Below are 22,353 nucleotides of genomic sequence, written 5' to 3' on the forward strand. Positions count from 1 at the left end.
CAAATTGCACACAAATAAATGGACTGAAAATACATACTCTTTAAAATGCATTTTAAATTATGCAAAACAAATCAATTCAAAGCATTTAGCCCAAAGCTGTCTGCAAACTCAATTCTAAAGGGAATGATTAATGTCTTGATCACAAAGCCATCTGACACATTCTAAGAGAATAATTAACGTCTTGGTCACTAAGCCATTTGGCACATTCTAAAGGGAATGATTTATGTCTTGGTCACAAAGCCATCTGACACATTCTAAGAGAATAATTAATGTCTTGGTCACTAAGCCATCTGACACATTCTAAGAGAATAATTAATGTCTTGGTCACAAAGCCATCTGACACATTCTAAAGGGAATGATTAATGTCTTGGTCACTAAGCCATCTGACACATTCTAAAAGGAATGATTTATGTCTTGGTCACAAAGCCATCTGACACATTCTAAAGGGAATAATTAATGTCTTGGTCACAAAGCCATCTGACACATTCTAAAGGGAATGATTAATGTCTTGGTCACAAAGCCATCTGACACATTCTAAAGGGAATGATTAATGTCTTGGTCACTAAGCCATCTGACACATTCTAAAGGGAATGATTTATGTCTTGGTCACAAAGCCATCTGACACATTCTAAAGGGAATGATTAATGTCTTGGTCACAAAGCCATCTGACACATTCTAAAGGGAATGATTAATGTCTTGGTCACAAAGCCATCTGACATATTCTAAAGGGAATGATTAATGTCTTGGTCACGAAGCCATCTGACATATTCTAAAGGGAATGATTAATGTCTTGGTCACAAAGCCATCTGACACATTCTAAAGGGAATGATTAATGTCTTGGTCACAAAGCCATCTGACACATTCTAAAGAGAATGATTAATGTCTTGGTCACAAAGCCATCTGACACATTCTAAAGGGAATGATTAATGTCTTGGTCACAAAGCCATCTGACACATTCTAAAGGGAATGATTTATGTCTTGGTCACAAAGCCATCTGACACATTCTAAAGGGAATGATTTATGTCTTGGTCACAAAGCCATCTGACACATTCTAAAGGGAATCATTAATGCCTTGGTCACAAAGCCATCTGACACATTCTAAAGGGAATGATTAATGTCTTGGTCACTAAGCCATCTGACACATTCTAAAGGGAATGATTTATGTCTTGGTCACGAAGCCATCTGACATATTCTAAAGGGAATGATTAATGTCTTGGTCACAAAGCCATCTGACATATTCTAAAGGGAATGATTAATGTCCTGGTCACAAAGCCATCTGACATATTCTAAAGGGAATGATTAATGCCTTGGTCACAAAGCCATCTGACACATTCTAAAGGGAATGATTAATGCCTTGGTCACAAAGCCATCTGACACATTCTAAAGGGAATGATTAATGTCTTGGTCACAAAGCCATCTGACACATTCTAAAGGGAATGATTAATGTCTTGGTCACAAAGCCATCTGACATATTCTAAAGGGAATAATTAATGTCTTGGTCACTAAGCCATCTGACACATTCTAAAGGGAATGATTTATGTCTTGGTCACAAAGCCATCTGACACATTCTAAAGGGAATAATTAATGTCTTGGTCACAAAGCCATCTGACACATTCTAAAGGGAATAATTAATGTCTTGGTCACAAAGCCATCTGACACATTCTAAAGGGAATGATTAATGTCTTGGTCACAAAGCCATCTGACACATTCTAAAGGGAATGATTAATGTCTTGGTCACAAAGCCATCTGACACATTCTAAAGGGAATGATTAATGTCTTGGTCACTAAGCCATCTGACACATTCTAATGGGAATGATTAATGTCTTGGCCACAAAGCCATCTGACACATTCTAAAGGGAATAATTAATGTCTTGGTCACAAAGCCATCTGACACATTCTAAAGGGAATAATTAATGTCTTGGTCACAAAGCCATCTGACACATTCTAAAGGGCATGATTAATGCCTTGGTCACAAAGCCATCTGACACATTCTAAAGGGAATAATTAATGTCTTGGTCACAAAGCCATCTGACACATTCTAAAGGGAATGATTAATGTCTTGGCCACAAAGCCATCTGACACATTCTAAAGGGAATAATTAATGTCTTGGTCACAAAGCCATCTGACACATTCTAAAGGGAATGATTAATGTCTTGGTCACAAAGCCATCTGACACATTCTAAAGGGAATAATTAATGTCTTGGTCACAAAGCCATCTGACATATTCTAAAGGGAATAATTAATGTCTTGGTCACAAAGCCATCTGACACATTCTAAAGGGAATGATTAATGTCTTGGCCACAAAGCCATCTGACACATTCTAAAGGGAATAATTAATGTCTTGGTCACAAAGCCATCTGACATATTCTAAAGGGAATGATTAATGTCTTGGTCACAAAGCCATCTGACACATTCTAAAGGGAATGATTAATGCCTTGGTCACAAAGCCATCTGACACATTCTAAAGGGAATAATTAATGTCTTGGTCACTTATCCACCTGACAGATTCTAAATGGCACGATTAATGTCTTGGTTACTAAGCCATCTGACACATTCTAAATGGCACGATTAATGACTTGGCTACTAAGCTATCTGACACATTCAAAATGTCACGATAATTAAAACTCAGTCTGCTATTGTAAGTTTGTGTTTTGTAGTATTTACAAAATATGCTTTATGGAATTAGTTCCATGTCTGGATTTAAATAGCCCATTTATTAAAATAAAATGAGCCTGGATGATTATCAAGAATGAAAAAGAGTAAACAAATATATTACTAATTGTTGGACTTGTATCGTAAAATTATAACTCAATTCACAACTAATCTACTTTTATTCCACTGATATCAAAAGAATAATACTCTTAGTGTACATTGATATCAACTAAGTTTTAAGTCAAGTTTGTCTACCTGGATAATGGTGTACATGAATATCAACCATAAGTTTTGAATTAAGTTTGTCTACCTGGATAATGGTGTATATGAATATCAACCAGAAGTTTTGAATTAAGTTTGTCTACCTGGATAATGGTGTATATGAATATCAACCAGAAGTTTTGAATTACCTGGATAATTTTATGACACTGAGTTCCAATTGCTGGAAAAAAAACTTCTTATCTAAATTAACAGCATTGCACACAAGGTATGATTGTTACACTAAAGACAAACACTGTAATAATTACATAAGCTACATATTTTCACTGTTGTATATCCCAAGGACTGTAAACATTCTCATTTTCATTAATAAAAGTCTTCCTTTATCAAATGAAAAGAAGAAAATAAAATTGCGTGTCCAAAATAAAACAAGTCAGCAATAATGGCAGTAGACACCACTCTTCCTCTAAAATGTTTCACTCACTCAAGAAGTCTCATGTGGTCCAACTCAGCCTTAGGTGGCAGTTTACAGGATGAGAATACTATGACCTTTCTGCCATACACATCATCTCCTGCAAGTGGAATAGAAGGGCAAAGTGGTGACAAAAATATATCAACAATGGTATATAGGTCATCAGTCAATAAATCAGCTAGTCAGCCAACCCATCCATCCAGCAACTGACCCCCTATCTACCTAATTACCTCATGATATTTAGGTTTGTTGCAGAAGCTGTTTTCATTAAATGTTGTTTGTTAATAAAAAATATGAGTGCTAAATCAGGGATGCTGTACAGCAGTACATACTTTACTGCAGGTATGTTAATGAAATCAGCACTGGTCTATAAACTTAAGGTCAATTTAACGTTATAAAGTACATTTTATTCTCACTGAGAACTAATCAGTCCATTATGTTTCCAATGATGTACCATTCAGACTGATCTTGCATGTTTCCAATGATGTACCATTCAGACTGATCTTGCATGTTTCCAGTGATGTACCATTCAGACTGATCTTGCATGTTTCCAATGATGTACCATTCAGACTGATCTTGCATGTTTCCAATGATGTACCATTCAGACTGATCTTGCATGTTTCCAGGGATGTACCATTCAGACTGATCTTGCATGTTTCTGTACTTAGCTGCTGAGTAACATTTAATGTTAAATCAGCAACATGATCTACAGGTGACTCTACACATTGGAATGCTTAAGTCTTGATTCACTATCGATGTCCGGGATTTGTTTAAATATAATCAGGGCAGTTTGTGTTGATGTTCATACAGTTACCCAACTGTGATATGTTTGTAGTTGTACAAATACTTAAGTCCTTTTCATTTTTTGAATACAAGTTATAAAATGTCTAAATGTGTGAAAACATTAATTATTATTCTATTTATATTGAAAAAAACATCAAATTTTTATTATACATCAACCAACACATTTCCCAAAAAAGCAGAAAAGTGACATCCATTTGCAATAGGTCAGAAATCAACAGGAAAAAATTATCTACATATAAAAGTGATTTCAACATACAGACACTAAACTAAGCTGACTCTATTCTTGCATACTCTTTATTTGTAATGTTATGTCTAGGGGCTTAAACTTAAGTAACAATCCATGTAAAACCAAACAAGTATTAAATTATCCAATATATATATATATATATATATATATATATATAAATAAAATATAAAATCAAACAATGTGAAAGGATTAAAACAAACTTACAGTGTATGAATTTCTAGAATAAAATCCTAAAATGTAATTCTCACTAATCCAGAAACTGTTCCAAGGTATTCCAAATGAAGATTCTAAAGTGATTATGTGCTACCATGCTTGCATCACTGAATTATCAGTTATTAATCCAAATGTTTTACTTCCATGTAATCCTGTAAATGTAGAAAATCAATGACGTCCTTTTAAGTTTCACATGATCTGATAGAATTAATTAAATATTTAAGTCCTTGAATGAATTCAAATAATCCATAAAGTATTGACTGTTTAAATTAAAGATTTTCCATTTGGATAAATCCAATGAACAAATAAATCAATTTCTTTGAATGACTCTTACAAAAGCTACTTATAAATGAAGAATGAACCCATGATGGAGTTCCAGTGAATTTCTTGTGGAATTCAAGTAGAGTTTTGGTTTCTCAGTGGAATTTTACCAGAATTCTGCAAAACTGTTCCAGTGAAATTCCACTTACAATGTTTACTCTGGTATCATTCATCATTTGAACTCTTCATACTGCAAAATGTTATCATTATTTTGTTTTGTGTTCATTCTTCAAATAACATTATTTACATTTGTTCTGTATTTCATCTGCATTCACTCTGTACCCTGTTAATGATCATCCTGTATTCTGTTTGTATTCATTCTTTAGTCTGTTTGTGTTTCGCTAGTACAATAACCTGTTCATGGTCTGTATGTAAAGGGTTTAACTATATAATGTTTTCAGGTACTTGGGTAACCACCCATTAATAACATCCCAGGTAATACAATGAGAAAACGGGTACCCGTTAATAAAAAGTATTCCAAATTCTGATCGAGACACAGAATAATGATTACAGTCCGAGGTCTATGTTGTGTGTGCATTTATTCATCATCACAGTGGCTCATATGGCTGCTTCAATTTACTTGTCATTCATGTACTCTATAAATAATACAAGGGAGGACAATTCTCTCCTTTCTTGTGCGACCTATTTAAGAATCAATGCTGATATTTAAAGCTAGACCGTCCTAACTTTGTGCATATCCATGATTCATGTGCCATTTCTCTCGTGGCTTAAACGCACTTGCTTTGTGATCCAGTCAGTATCTTTTGTCGACAGCGACAATAAGTACTGTCGACAGTAAGTACTAATTAAGAAATATTTGATGAAATAAAATTTAAAAATGTACTACAATTCAAATAAATGGAAGCACAATATAAATATCCACTTTAACGAATGCCAATTTTGCCTCGAGTTTGTGGCCCTAGAGTGAGCATTAGCTGTTCAAGTCAGGGCTCTGTTCACATGTTTGTTTACTGGACTCTTTTTTTTTTTTATTAGCAGAAAACCCAAGGCAGATATATTTGTAATGGCAAAGGCGACACAAAAACTTGGTAACCGTAACATGAACTTCTTTTACCAACTATACAGAATGAAATTTTTCACTGAAATGTTTAGATATAAGGGAAATCTTTGATATTTAATAAGACTGAAAGAAATCTAACCAAAATTGACCATGTGTGTAAATATGGTTATTTTTGCATTAATTTTACTTGAAAGAGTTCCAAGAAAACAGAGTTTTATGTCCATACTCTTGTATTAAATACTAATCCACAAGGATTTAGCTGATTTGTGACAATTTGAACTGCAGATCCAGGTAAGTAGCATAAACAAATGTTAAATACAATAAAGATGCATGTTTTTCATACAGCTTTCTGTAACTATGGCATGTAATATAGAGATTGCTCTTTTTATGCTCAGATTATGCTTTCTGCCCATAATATTAACAATAAATTACGCTTATACCTTTTTTAGGGGGGTTTGTATGTCTGAACCTACAACAAAGCAATTCAGGTTCACATTTAATACAATTTCCCTTTGATCGGGTACATTGTTGTTTCCAGATAACTTGGTTAGGACCGATTTTGCTTGTTCCTCTTGCTGCAAGCCCTCATTCTAAATAGATAAATAGAATTCACTTATCCTGCACTGTATAGCCATGGTCATAGGGACATGCTGTTAAACCCTTTAAATACAGACCGTGCACTATATCGCCATGGTGATGCTGACATGATGTTAAACCTAGAGATGTCAAAATGTTTGGAAATTTCTACCAGGTACCCAATCAAAGGGAAATTTCCTAACCAAGTCATCTGGAAACAACAATGAATCCTCTATTAATCACCAACTTTTTGAAAACCATTTATTCTTGAATCCTAGGAAAGGCTGTTCAAGTCAGATTTTAAATATGACAGAACCACTTACCAACATATTCTATGATTTGAAGTATGACAGAACCACTTACCAGCATATTCTATGATGCCAAGTATGACAGAACCACTTACCAACATATTCTATGATGCCAAGCATGACAGAACCACTTATCAACATATTCTATGATGCCAAGTATGACAGAACCACTTACCAACATATTCTATGATACCAAGCCTGGCAATGTCTTGGTATTCGCTCTCTGTGTCTTCCTCCTCATCCTTCAATCAGAAACAGCAAATATCAGTTACAAAAGCACAAGATTTATTACTGTACCTGACACAAAATTGTATGTAAATTTATGGTACAGAATTAAATGTCCAAAAGACCATGTTATGTCTGTAATCAATGACTATTTCCTGAAATAATCAACAAAACTTAAAACTGCTTATGTCATTTGCAGTCAACATTATAGAGACAATCCTTCCATGATGTGTTGTACGGTTGATTTAACTGTTTCCAATTTCTCAAGTTTATTACACTGTCACATTGACTAGAATCCATATTTCAAGAAATACTGCTGCTTCTGCTGTCTAAAACATGCAGGTATAATCTTTGCAGCCCACTTGCTCTAAATGACCCAATGGACATATCCATCCTTTATTTCTCAGGTTTAGCTCTGTCCTGTGTACTGTAGTAGAGAAAACAAGTATGTGTGTTGACTATTTAACTAAAAGGGAGAGTTACAGTTCTTAGCATACACTTTAGATGCTGAAAGTGGTGATAACATTACAGATCTGATAGCAGATTAAGTGGCTATAATATGCAACAGTAGCTTATAGTTTTAAAGGAAGTACAGATTTTGAAAAAAAACTTTGATTGCTGATGACAGGACTCTACACCAAAAGCATATTTATTTCACATTTATATTTTGCTACAGAGGTTGAAGTACTGTGCAGAAGAACATGTCCAATGAACTCATGATTTTAGTATTTTGTAGACAAACTTACTGGACGTGCTCCAATCTCTTGCTCAAAGTCCTCATCTATCAGACCATCTGGTGTAATTGAACCTCCACGAAATGGAGCACTGGCTTCTGAACTGTTTTTTGACAGTTCTGTGAAAATATAATCACAAGAAACAATGTTTACTGACTGTTGCTACATGTACTTGCAATAAATAGCTGTCTAAATTTTCTGAGTAACATCAAAGTAAATTAGAGGTTAAGGCAACAGAATATTTTTACACAACTAACATTGAATTGAAAAACTATTTTGTCATGAAATAATGCACAACAAAACTGTATGGAATCACAAATAATTGAAAAACATGTATACCTGCATTATTCATCCACACTTCGGAACAATCCTGATGAGTTCCCTTTTTGTCCTGTCATGTGTTACCAAATTAAACTGTATGGAATCACAAATAATTGAAAAACATGTATACCTGCATTATTCATCCACACTTCGGAACAATCCTGATGAGTTCCCTTATTGTCCTGTCATGTGTTACCAAATTAAACTGTATGGAATCACAAATAATTGAAAAACATGTATACCTGCATTATTCATCCACACTTCGGAACAATCCTGATGAGTTCCCTTTTTGTCCTGTCATGTGTTACCGAATTAAACTGTATGGAATCACAAATAATTGAAAAACATGTATACCTGCATTATTCATCCACACTTCGGAACAATCCTGATGAGTTCCCTTTTTGTCCTGTCATGTGTTACCAAATTAAACTGTATGGAATCACAAATAATTGAAAAACATGTATACCTGCATTATTCATCCACACTTCGGAACAATCCTGATGAGTTCCCTTATTGTCCTGTCATGTGTTACCAAATTAAACTGTATGGAATCACAAATAATTGAAAAACATGTATACTGCATTATTCATCCACACTTCGGAACAATCCTGATGAGTTCCCTTATTGTCCTGTCATGTGTTACCAAATTAAACTGTATGGAATCACAAATAATTGAAAAACATGTATACCTGCATTATTCATCCACACTTCGGAACAATCCTGACGAGTTCCCTTATTGTCCTGTCATGTGTTACCAAATTATTCACATGGTTCACAGCAGCAAGGAACAATATTTACAGCTAGTTCGATGTTTCTTAATGGCATTTTTAAAGATCCCCCTACCCGCACAAAAATTAATAAAACCATCCAAAGGTACAACAGTAGAATAAAAACTTTGCAGCCAAGTAAGGTGCAAGATCAATTTCGCAAGGTGTCTTGTTTTGGTTTCATTACAGGCAAAAGTTTTTTGTTATGTTACTGTCTGGAAACATCCTTGCAAACAATGGGCCAATTCCAGTGTTAGTCTGGAAACATCCTTGCAAACAATGGGCAAATTCCAATGTCAGAATTGAAGCTGTAGTGTTTGATCAGTGTGTATGGTCCATAAACTTTCTGCTGAGAGAGTTTCCTCTTTTGCAAGAAATGGCTTCTGTAAGTAGCTTTGTATTGCAGTCACAGAGGATGTACCGGTACAACAGACATCAATGGCAGCAGACATTGACAAAGGCAGCTTTGGATTTTGATGACTGATACTGGAGCTGCTTGATGTACAACAAACTCTATAGATCTGAAGCTATCATTTAGATATACCAATCATACTATTACGAATACTGCTTCTTGCTTTAAATTACTATACATGTATATACATCTATATTTGCATTTTTTTTAAATTCCATAACACTCATAAGCATTTATATAAAAAACCCAAAACAATCTGTGCAAGCTTCATCTTTGGCAATCCAAAAGTAATATCTTTTTGACAGCCACGAGTTTTGGAAATGTGTCTGACTCACCATTTTCATCAGTAGCATGAAAACTTAAGCAACTTCTATACTGGAATAGCTCTATCATTTAACAATACCAACTATACTATTCCAAATACTGTTTCATGCTTGAAATTGCTGTATGTACATTTATTTGCAGAACAAAAATCTACCATAACACCCATAAGATACCTACTTAAAAAGACAACCCATGGCTGATTTTTAAGGCTAACATATTAAGCAAGGTTAAAAAACTCTGAGGCAAATTTAAGGTTTTATATAATAACGGCAACATTTAACTCTTTGTGACATTTCTGTAGGCTGACTTTGAACATTGTACTTGTTAATTTATATATATTTTCAATGTTTGATAGTCAACACAGTCTCAAAGGCAAATGTCCATTTTATGTGATGTGATTTGGATTTTTAACACAGATTTAAAAAAATGTCAGTCATATCGCTACGATGCCTGCAATGTGGCAGTTTACAGTGATGTCTAGCACGGAGGCATCATGCCACAGATACATTATCCTGACACCAGGCCAACCAGTCCTAACACTAACCTCTTAATGCTGAACACCAAGCAAGGCAGCTGTTAGTACCATTTGTGTAAGTCTTTGGTATGACTCGGTTGGGGATCAAACCCAAAATATCCATTTGAAAACCAGCATCATGGCTTCTGGACAATGATAGTCTCATTCAACCAGAGCTCTGTAAGATCTCCACCATACAGTTTCTGTTCAGAGATATAAGTTGGAGCTAAACCATAACAACATTTCTCCCAATCTCAAAATTCACCAAGACATTTTGCCATTCGACATGCCAAGAATTTTCTACTGAAAGTTTGACTGGATATGATTAAAGATCATTAGGAAAAACACTGATGAAGGAGGACCTTTTCAATCAGACATCTCATCTCCTCGATCAAATTATATCACTTTCCCAAACTGTTTGAAAGCCCCATTCTAGCAAAACAAGGAAATTCGTTTTTTAACCACACCTTCGTTTGGCAGAGATCTAAGTGAGTCATGCAAGCTCTTGCTGAATGATACTAGGACAATTACAGAGGCTACAGAGTGTGAGATGCAACATTTTTATTAGACTGGCCTGAAATCAATAGATATAAATATGGACACAGCTGTTAAACAAGTGTAGGAAATAAATAAAAGTATAAACCAATAGCTCTATTGATTGTCTCTTATTTTTATACTGTGTTATATGTAGGTGCTGCAAGGTGACACAAGTATACATGAACTCTACCATAAAGTCACCTATTGTACACTGAAAAGCTGTTCTTATAAAAAGAAATGGCCTCTCCTATAGGGTGGATGGATGGGCCAAATGTTAAAAATATTTCACTAAACAAGGTATCCTCTAATCAGGATTGGCCCTCTGGACTTATCAAAAGGGGCACTGTTGTGCAATAATTGATCAGTAGTTACTACCATTTGATAAGGGCCTCTCTAGATGGGATCACTGTATCATAACTACTTGTACATTCCTGTTCTCTGAGCAGAACCTACCGGGACAAAGACAACTGAAGCTTGTATATTACTGTCCTCTGATCAGGGCCACTCAAGATGGGGACCACTGTATTATAACTGCATGTGTATTACTGTCCTCTGATCAGAGGCAGTAACTCCTTTGGATAAAGGTCTCTGGACCTGTCAAGGAGGGCAACTGTATCATACCTGCTTATGTATTATCTACATCTAACTGCAAACCACAATGACTCACAACTGCCAATGCATAACCACGAATCTATTTTAGGATGTATGATTGTCGTATTCACAATAATTTCTCAAAAGCATGCTAAATGCATGAAGAACACACAGTATATTCTTAAGCTCTGCCAGCTGAATCCTTTCATTGAATCACTCCTATATTGAGAAAATTCTGAGAACTTCCCACTAAATTTTCAATTATAGAATAGAATCTGCCATTAGGTAAAAATCAGGCAGGGCCTTCCATTAAATTTAAAGTTAGAGGGTGAGTTGCCAAAGAAGGCATGTGGTTTGGGGGACCTCCCCCAGAGGGGATGCAGGTTTTCTTTTTAAAGTAGCCAGACGTAAAGTAAAAGTAGCCAGGTGATTCATTAATTGGCAATTATGCTTATTAGTCCTACCTTAACATTCAAACACAGATTTACCTGGACTTTATAAAATAAGAGTTAATGGCAGTATATAAACAAAATTAAATGCTAATCTATCCATTTTAAATTAACATGATTAATGGGAATATGATCACACATCTCATGACTTCCTCCCATGATGATCACATTTAGCTGAAAACGTCCCAATTAGATATAAATGTCAAACCCATTACTGATAAAACATAAAAATGGTATTATGACACTTCCTTTATTTATAATGGATTTCAATGCCATTAGCACTTTACTGTTCAAAATTAAAGCAACCATATTGTATTATGACTGTATGTACTTTGTATGCATCACAAGACATAATAATTACAATATTCAGTACATGACAGGGAAAGAAAACAATTAGATGGGGACTGACATGGCCATACAATAAAACTTACTACAGCATCAGACAAGTCCTGCTGAAATTGTTGCTATATTTCAGAAATTGGAAAACTTATGTTAAAATGTTAATTAATATATGTCACATACAACACATCTGTATTATCTTACATTAACATAGCTACATGTACACTATTATGCATCATATCAATCGGTACTTCACATTACACATTATCTGTCATCTGTGGTAAACTGTCTGCCATAAAATGGTGTAATGCCATCTATGTATAATATGTGACAAATAATGAATACATTCCATAAATGCTTACTTTTACTGTATTCTACTAATATTCTGCATAATATATATTTACAACTGTTAACAGACTACACCAAAACCCGTTCATGCATAATTTGAAAGCAGACCAGGGTCCAAGCTGTTTACTTCAAATTGTAATTTCAGGATTCCCTCACCATTACACTGTTCATGGGAGCCAAGCCAGTGGTTTGAATTAGAGGTGATGCCACTTTATACTGAGGTATTTTATAAATGTACATACCAGTACTATTAATTAATCAAATGCAATCCAGGATAATTCAAATTTGCTTTATTATGGAACAATCTTAAATTTAGGTACCTAATAGTGAGAGAGTGCTGTACTGTATAATGAATTACAATGTTGACTGTGATCTACAATTATTATGCATCAACAGATCTTAGTTAATGTTGCATGAAGTAGGGATAATGTACATGCTATATACAGTATAAACAATACAGTAATTAATTAAATATTATTTAAGTATGTATAATATGTATGTATTGGTTTTAAAGACATGTAAGCATACTAATAACAATATGGTGCCATGTAAAAGCTGATTTTGGAAAAATAAAGATTTGCGATAGCCAAAAACTTAAATCAAGAGACCCAAATGAGTCTGAGACCACATACAAGTCTGAAATTTGTCTACAAGCCAAATGCAAGAGTGGCAGGCAAAGACATCTTGGGCAGTAGATGCTTTCTGCTGAAATTTCTTCCAATACTGTTGACTGTATGTGTTATGTTTCTCTTGTTTGTCTTCAGCTACATTCAATGGCACATAAAAGGCATCCATTCCAGTTTATATCAAAGTTTTTAAAAATCTGTTCAACAATTACTTTATATAGAGATAAATGCTTTTACAGTACTATGTTGTTTTAACAGTGGATTGGCATTATTTGTGCTAATTGGAACGTACTCCAGACCATAATGTTTTCTGTCAAATTTAGTCAAATTCAGCTTAAGTCATTCTGAAAAGTCATTTAAATAGGTTTCTTTTTTGGTGCAGTAATCTAATTATAGATAAGCATCATTTGTATTAATCTAACAGGTCTTAAAGCCAGGATGCTTTCTATCAAGACTATGCAGTGGTTTTGGAGAAGAAGCAATACAAAGCATTTTCTGTATCTACATGCAGTAATGGCAACTTTATTTGATGGTCAATTGGTATCATTCCTACAGACTAGAAACATTATGTCAAATTTGATAAAATTATGCTGAGTTGTTTATGGGGCTTTTTTAAAATAATTTTCAATTAACATAACTGATAATCATTCTTAACTTTATATATTCAACAAAAGAAATGTCAATTCTAACAAGCACTCAACTTATCTTCAAAAGATTACTGTAATAAATGGAAAACTGATTATTTTCAATGTGAATAAGTCAATCACACATTGCAGGAAGTAGATAAAACTCTCAATGCACAACCAATGATACATGTATGCTTCCACATCCTTTGTAAATAAAACATTTCAGAGTAATATAGCTTAAGTAATGCAAAACACCCCAACCATTTCACACCTCTCTGTAGGTGTTTGCACTGGAAGTCCTGGACCCTCAGTCTCCAGAACCTGATGGTCTTGATAGGAAAATAGGATATGGCTGACAAATGAGCAAATCCATTACTGACCATTAATCATTTCATTTAAGCAATGAATAAACTGTACAGAGCAAACATACTTCACTTAAATTAGAAAATTCATTTCTTCTGTTCTTGTAACTATTTTTCCTGCTAACCAGGACTTGTTTATTTCAATGTATTGGGAAAGATGTACATCCACAGTATTCACAGCCTTCACAAACTGAGGATCCTGGGCTAAATATTTAGAGTGTACAGGATGCATAGTCTGAGAAAACACAAGGATCAGGACTAGTTACTGAGAGTCCACAGGATGCATAGTCTGCAAAAGTTGAGGAACAGGACTTGTTGCTGAGAGTTAACAGGATGCATACATAGACTGAGAAAACTATGGTCCAAAGATGTTAACATTTTCCAAAAAAGTCACCTGGGTGCACACGGGCCAGGACAAGTTATTGGGAGTCCACAGGATGCATAGGCCGCAAAAGTGAGATCTAGGACTAGTTACTGAGAATCAACATTATGTACAGTCCGAGAAAACAGAGGTCCTGGACTTGTTACTGAGAGTTAACAGGATGCATAGTCTGAGAGAAATGAGGTCCTGAGCTAGTTGCTGAGAGTCAACAGGATGTATAATCTGAGAAAACTGAGGTCCAGGGAAAATTAATGATAGTCAACTTGATGCATAGTTTTGAAGAGCCTGAAGGTTCAGGGGTAGTTACTGCGAGTTAACAAGACACATGGTCTGAGAAAACTTAAAAGTCCAGGCCTAATCATTGATAGCCAACTGGATGTACATTCTAAGAAAAGCGGGTGGGGGGGAGGGTGCATAAACCATTTGAAGGTCCAGGATGTGACTGAAGTACTTAAGACAGAATTCCGAATTTACAGGCAAACTTGCTTGAACAGCATTCAATATGTATCTTCAATATATAGCATATAAAAAGTAATGTATTGTGATACATATCATATTCAAAATGAGCCGATAATACCCAGCCCTAAAGGTTAATACAGGTACTGGGGCCATGGTAACAAGACAGGATTAAAAATCTTTCATCATAGAAAATACTCCATGCAAACTACCAAAGTAAAAGACTCCATTGCCCTAACAGCATATCCGTTATAGTAGAGTCTCAATCAACTAAACTTGTCAGTCTATAAGAAATTACTTGATAAAAAGAACATTATTTATTTATGAGAAGTGCTTCATACACTCAATGGGATTTTCATCATGAATCTGAAATGGTGGTAAAATGTTAAGAACAGAAGGCTAGGATTTGCTTAAATGAAATACTATAATGTATCCACCATCCCGCCCCAATAATATTTGACAGAAATATTACATGTAGAACCTGAATATGACTAGCTGCACAATCTTAAAGAGAATACTGCTAAAGTTAAATTAATACTATTAGCAATTCGTACATCACATGGGCACCACATAACGCAATATGCTTAACAGTGCCTTGAATATAGTGGCTTGCTTTGATACCAAAGTCAGTGATGGGGACTTCAAGGGCCATAACTCTTCTGAATGAGAGATGGAATGCTGATTTATTCTTATCCAGTGTTCGCAGTTAAAATATGCCCTGGAAACCAAGATGGGGTAATCAGGGATCATTGCTCTTCTAATGCATGTTGTCAAACACTGGAAATGAAACTCAGTCTCATCAATATACAGGTGCTTGCCAAATTTGGAAGAAATCCAACAATCCTGTCAGAAGTAGATACAATTAGGATGCAATAAGTCCTGTAAATGATGTGACAGAATGCTATCAATCAAAGTTAATTAATGTTTCACCGAATATAAAGCTGCTTGCCAAATTTGAATCAAAGCCAGCAACCTTGTTATAGTGCACAAACCAAAGTCAGGAAAACAATCAGGGGAGCAGAAGTCCCTGAAATGATGTTGCAGAAAACTGAAAATCTTAATCATCACCAAGCTAGAGCTGCATGCCAATACTGGTTGCCATTGGATACTCCTTGGTAAGCTAAATTGTGGAAAACAAAGCTAAGAGGACAGACAGTATGTGGCCATAAACAAGACAAAATGCATGAAAGTCACATCTAGATCTGAGTCAATGTACACACTCAGCTGCCTCAGACTGTGCTCAGTATATGTTGAATGGTTCCCAAGCCACAAGGATCTGGTGCTATAGATTTAAAAACGAACCTTTCCAAGGCACATACAGTCAAACCTGTCACCAGTGACTACACATGGGAAAAGGCAAAACTGTCCATTGTACAACAGTGACCTAAGCATGCAGTTTCACATCTGAAAATTAGTTTTTGATCCAATGCCATGCTCATATCATTAGTATTATTATTATTTGTAGTAGTAGTAATAGTGGTACCGGTAGATGTAGTATTTTAAAAAACTTGTTTATGTGGACAATAAAACAAAATCATAAATTACATATATATGTTGTTCTCTCTCAAATTTATGTCCTACATACAATTTCTGTACCTTGCTCACTTTAATTCATCCAATAAATTAAATCATCACTTTGTTCACGCTTCAGAAATAATATCTGGTTTAGCCAGTTGCTTAACTCAACAAGATCAAAAGACAGTCAGCTTATGGGAAAGCCTCTGATGAACAGGACTTTGCCTGCCTTTACTGACAAGTTATATAGAATGAATGACTTCTAAATCTAATGAAAAGGGATGTAACTCCTACCTCTTCTCACACCATCCAGCGAACAAATAGTCTGACACTTTGCTCTAATGATAACAACTTCCTCACTTTCGAATTTGGCATACTGATACCTTTGAGTTATACTATCAACATATGATGCAGTCACACGAGATGAGAAATGTTTGCACACGGATGATATAAAATATTCCCTTAGCAAGACTTTATCATGAACCAAAAGACTAAGTAGTCACTGTGCATGAGTGCCTGTGATTGCTTAAGGTGGGGACAAACCAATGTTTCATTAAGAAACACCTGATTGTTGACCATGGAGGGCAGTTGACTGTTACATACTGGACATTTATAAGGGAAATTTTGCAGGGCACATTAGAGAGGCTGATGTAAACAGGTGATTGGTAAGCACAGGTGATCATTATGACAGATTTGACTGTACATGTAATAGGCATTTCACCAACCAATGGGCATCAAATCATGTGTATGAGTTGCAAATCTATGATAATTACAAGAAGTATGAATGGACTGACAGAAGTAAGGACAGTAAGGTTATTAGTAGGGGGGCTCCTACCTCCTGATTCTGGGCCCTAATTAGTGGACATGGTGTTAGTTCCCATTATCAAAGTTTGGATGATTAAGACTTTACTGTTAACAGAAATGTCATTTACCTTCCAATTCTGCTTCTAACTCTGCTGCATGAAAGAGTAGAAAATATATACAGATAAAGCATACTTCAACATTTATAAATATATGAAAATTGTTATTCACTATTCTCAATACTGAAGCTGACAACTCAGCTATTTCTGGTCATTTTCAAACTGTATGCAAAACTTCCTGGTCAGAATAAAAGCAACAGAAATTATTGTTAACTTAATGAACATAACTAAAATGCATTATATATTACATGCCCAGCGGGTTAAGAATTTCTGAAAATTTCCCGTTAAATACTGAGCATAAAGTCAAGTGCATCTAAGTCAAAAGAAATATTTGTTGGTAAATCCAAAATTACTCTTGGGTACTATTAAGAGATGTAAGATGTCCATTATCTTACAAGTCCAACCTTCACTGCATTATTTCCAACAAATACAGTGCTCTCTGTAAGTACTTTGAGTCCAAACTGGATCTTCACATGCTAGTTGTGAGCCACGAAAGCTATACAACTGTGCTTCATTAAACCTCAAAACTAGTCTCAAACCAATGATATTTCATACTGAACAGGCAAAGTGACAATTTAAATGAAACAAAAATATTGCAGATCTATTAATAGTACTGGTAGTCATAGAGATAAACTTTTATTTTATATTTATTATTTCTTTACCTAAAATTGTAAAGATGCACTGTCTAACAAATTTGCTAATTTCTCATCTGGATGGATTGACAAAAAAACTGAATTCAGAACAAACAAAATGTGGCAACTGAAGGTCCAGGACTCAATTTGTCAAAAGCCTACAGAGAGCAATAGGAATAGCAACTTGTCACACGTTACAAAACTGTTGCTTAGAAACAAATGTTAATTCTAAATATAGTGTCATTTATACACTTATATAAATTAATGCTACTTTTCCAAGACACGTATTTGCTACTATAAATCATTGAATTTTCACACAGAATTAATTTATTCTATACTTTTATTATTGGAGGGCAAAACAAAATATGTCAGACATCTGTGTAAAGATAAGTAAATTCTGTATATCAAAGATGTCCCAGGTGTATATTAGAACTGAAAATTCAGCATGATCTGGAACAGAAAATTCCGAACAGAAGCATTTTAATAGTACATCAAAAAATTAAACATACATTTTTTTTAGCAAACTGTGGTGACTACTTTAAATATTCTAGAATCAACAAAGAAAAGTTAACAAAAAATCTCAAGCCTGGTAAATTGTGACAAAGGCATTCAAAAATTAATACATGTCTTATTAATAAGTATAAGATAATAAAACCAAATTGCAATTTTTAAAAAAGGACTGTGATACTTAGCAACAACCTCACCTTCATCAGGTGCTAGTTCAACACCCCCTTCATCAAACTCCAATTCTGGATCCTGGAAGTCAGATCTACTTTCCTCAGTAGGTGTAGTACCTGCAAAGGGAATAAGCAGAAAATGCAATCTGCATTGCATACACAGTGAAATGGGAGTTTGATATTTCTAGATATTTTGATATCTTGGAGGTATTTCAAGTAACATGCATGCAAAGTAGAGGTGAGCAGCATTACTGTTTACCACAGTATTTTTTCCCATCGATTGTGTACCATGATACTTTTTCCCTGTTCTGGTACTTTGTTAGTTCCCATGAATAAAGAATGTAAATAAATTCCCCAACAATACTGTTACGAATTTAATATTTTTATTTTTAACATAATTTTCACAATTATTATTTTTTTGTAAAAAACAGCTGAATTTATCACAATTTTGAATATTACAAATATGTTTATTCTCCGTTTATCACATGTCTGACATGTGTCACATATGCTAATGTGGTGGCCAAATGAGATTTTGTAAAAGATATTCTTGCCAAATCAAACTTTTGGACAAACTTTGGATTAAAAAGAAGAATTTAATTTTTCAGTTATTTACTAGCATATGTTAATAGGTTTAAGTATATGCATTCCTTTGTAAGGCTGTGAATCTTGAACAGATTTTCTGGAGAGCATGTACTTAAATAATTTGATTAAGTGTGCTTTGTTTTCTGACCCTCTCTAATAAATCTCATGCTCTGGTATTGGCATCCTAATCTAAATGTCCCAACCTGTTATATCAGTAGTGTATATGCAGCTTCAGTGTTAACACTCCTTATTTTTATATCAGCAAGCTCTCTAATATAAGCACAGTCTTCCCCAGGGTGTCAGCAACAGTGTCCAAATTATTCAACAATTAAGACAGGCATAGCAAATTCATCTACTTGAAGGTACTGACCATTGAATGTTTTGTTTTCCAATGCAGGGTGGTGGCAGCTGTAATTTTGTTTTGAGCTGATATACTTTTTTCTTTTATCTCAGAAAGTTATTATTTATTTCAGATATTATAAAAAATATAGTTTTATTTAGATATAAATCTGAGCAGGATATATTTTCCAGCTACTGACAGAAGGAGATGGAGATTTAAAATAGAATATAAAGTAAAAACATTGTAAACATAAAAGAACACACACACACACACACACACACACACACATATATATATAGAGAGAGAGAGAGAGAGAGAGAGAGAGAGAGAGAGAGAGACAGAGAGAGAGAGAGAGAGAGAGAGAGAGGGTGTCTTTGCAACAGTGGGTACATTGCATCTATGTAATTAGCCTTCGAAAAATTTAGTACATTTCCTATATCGTTACATGCCCGTCTCAATATTCAGGTACACAAGGGCTGTGAAATAGTCCATTGGTGTTTGAAGCAAGATATATCCATTTGCTTATTTATGTACAGGCCGGTATCTATATGCAACCGTTTTAATGCATACCGAGTAAAACTATAACATACCAGTCGAGTTTGATGCGTCAAAGCTATCTTGAAACTCAAGATTCGATCTGTCGGCCCCCAAGTCAGCCATCTTGTACTCTATTTGGATGTGCAGAGAGATGTTTGACACATGTCCTGCCGAATGATGGAATGGAATCAACGCCCTCTCCTGCTAACTCCCTGAGGCTGAATAAGTGTAAATGTCAGGTACAACTTGTGAAGAAAATACGACTCAGCGTCAATGTATTAACTGTGGTTTTAGACTTAAAATGAGACTGAATCAACAGTCGTTTGTGGATTCTTCGAACTCTACTGTATGCTTACACAAAATAAAGCAAATTAATCCTCGCACAGTGCAATACAAACACACGAATACAGCTGAAGAGCGACTTGCTAACGGACAGCAGGAAGTACTTCGTCACTTGACTGGAATATGAACATGTTTTACAAACAGGGCGTATATACAGTATGCAAAAAGTTGCAGAATATGCGAACCGCCTATTTAATCAGAAGAAGAAAAAAAAATATCAATCGGAGTTACTTCTGCAGTTTCTGTTAAACCAGACACAGAATAGTTTGGTTCCTTGAAATATCTCCGGGTCATTAACTCATCAATTCGGAATAATCTTGTCTTTATCCAAAGCCTGCATAATAACTTCGACTGCCCATATAAGAGAGAAGGTACGTAACTATCAAACATAGTTATAACAGGCCAAATTTAAAATTTCATCTCAGGTTAATAAATATGGTATATTTGCATCAGAAATAACAAATTAGCAAATAAAGTATACTCCTTTCCATGGTTTTTGCTCATAGCAAGTGCAAACAACTTATTTTATTGCCTGCAAAAAAAAAAAAAATTCTCCAAAAGGCGAGCATTTGTTTGTACCGTGTATACATTGAAAACAAATCCAGTAATGGAAAGTGGTTTTTTTTTTTTTTTTGGGGGGGGGGTAATTAATTAATGAAGCAGTCACTAGAGAATATAACCAGACTGTACTTGAGGCATAATTTACAAATGGATGTGGTATTTTAAAGGAAATTTGGGGAAAATGTTCCTCGGCCAATCCAGAATTTGCAGTTTTAATTACTCAGAATTTACAATTATGAGTGTATATCCAATCCAAAAGCCAAATTATGTGTAAAGCTTGTTCCTATTCATATTTTATTCATGTGAAAGTGAAAAACAAAAGGGGTTGGTAACAACCGCCTCCTTACCTTTCAAAAGAAAGCTGCAAGGACAATGTAACAAGCAGCAGGGAAGTTGTACAGACCAGCCGTTCCGACCAAAATAAACCTTCCTACGAGAACTTTCTCCGTAGAAGCCTCAGATTTCACTTTTGCGGCCTCCTACGAAAATTAATTTGCGTAAATCTCCCGCCGAGTGCAATTTTTGTGTGCATTCGAGCAAGTAAAAAAGGAAGATTTTTTTTGGGGGGTCTGGGGATATTTTTTTTGTGTTAATGGATTATTGCAAAGTTGGGCTGCTTTGGCCAATTTTACGTCGCATTAAAATAATATACTTGAAAATAATATGAGTCAGAAAACTAGTACAGTTGGAGAGCCTCATTCTGCCAGATTAGCGCGAGAGCAATTAGCGTCACTAAAGAAACTTATTCCAGCAAAACAATTATATAAGAAAAATGTCCGAGCACACGAAGACACAGAATTCGGAATTGCCGAGGTATCGTCAAAATGGTTAAAACCAGTTACCGAAACAACCGAGCGAGTCGTATATGGTGAGAAAAGAGACAAGGATATCATGAAAAGTGGAATTTTTCCCATGTTGAAAGGTATCGAGGAACAATCACGAATATTACCGGAGCGATTAGCAATACTAGCACAACAACGCAAGCAACCTGCAATTGCTTATAAAATAAGTAAAGGAAAACCTGGAGTAGGAAAGCCCGGAGTAGGAAAACCCGGAGCAGGAAAAAGGAAGCTTAATATCGAGGATTTAAGAGAAAATTTCACCGAGGATGGATGGGAAATGATATCACGACCGCTATCTACGCTGTATAGTATAGATCAATTTGGTCAATTTGCGGAAAATTATTTTGATGGTCGAGGAGAATATTTGACTGATAAAGGAAGGGGAAAATACAAAAGCCGTAAAGATTGGTATAGTATGTTATATAAAGTTTATGCGGAAAAAACACAGGCGAGCGAAAGGGATCCATATTACAGAAGATTTTTAACAGCCGCAAAGGATACACATAACTATAATGTGCAACAAGCGGAAGAAGAAAAGCAACGAGTAAAGGAAGAAAAG

The 22,353-nt window shown here is 35.0% G+C and overlaps 1 protein-coding gene across 3 annotated transcripts in view; it reads right to left on the reverse strand.

Moving 5' to 3' along the window:
- Positions 1-20,582, reverse strand: part of LOC149786185 (rho GTPase-activating protein 1-like) — a 75,146-nt gene extending 54,564 nt beyond the window's left edge. Inside the window, exons 1-6 of one of the 3 annotated variants that reach the window (XM_089976542.1) lie at positions 20,103-20,582; positions 18,618-18,707; positions 17,294-17,314; positions 7,805-7,911; positions 7,009-7,075; positions 3,356-3,443 (exon numbers count right to left, since the gene is read on the reverse strand). In XM_089976542.1, the coding sequence (XP_089832668.1) occupies positions 3,356-3,443; positions 7,009-7,075; positions 7,805-7,911; positions 17,294-17,314; positions 18,618-18,707; positions 20,103-20,172 (443 nt within the window). In that variant the 5' untranslated portion in view covers positions 20,173-20,582. Of the gene's footprint in view, positions 1-3,355; positions 3,444-7,008; positions 7,076-7,804; positions 7,912-17,293; positions 17,318-18,617; positions 18,708-20,102 lie in introns of all 3 variants that reach the window. The other 2 variants (XM_089976541.1, XM_089976543.1) reach the window with 2 other exon arrangements.
- Between the last annotated feature and the right edge of the window lie 1,771 nt (positions 20,583-22,353).

This window comes from Sinohyriopsis cumingii, chromosome 12 (assembly GCF_028554795.1).
Source record: "Sinohyriopsis cumingii isolate HCF-2022 chromosome 12, ASM2855479v2, whole genome shotgun sequence".
Lineage (NCBI taxonomy): Eukaryota > Metazoa > Mollusca > Bivalvia > Unionida > Unionidae > Sinohyriopsis > Sinohyriopsis cumingii.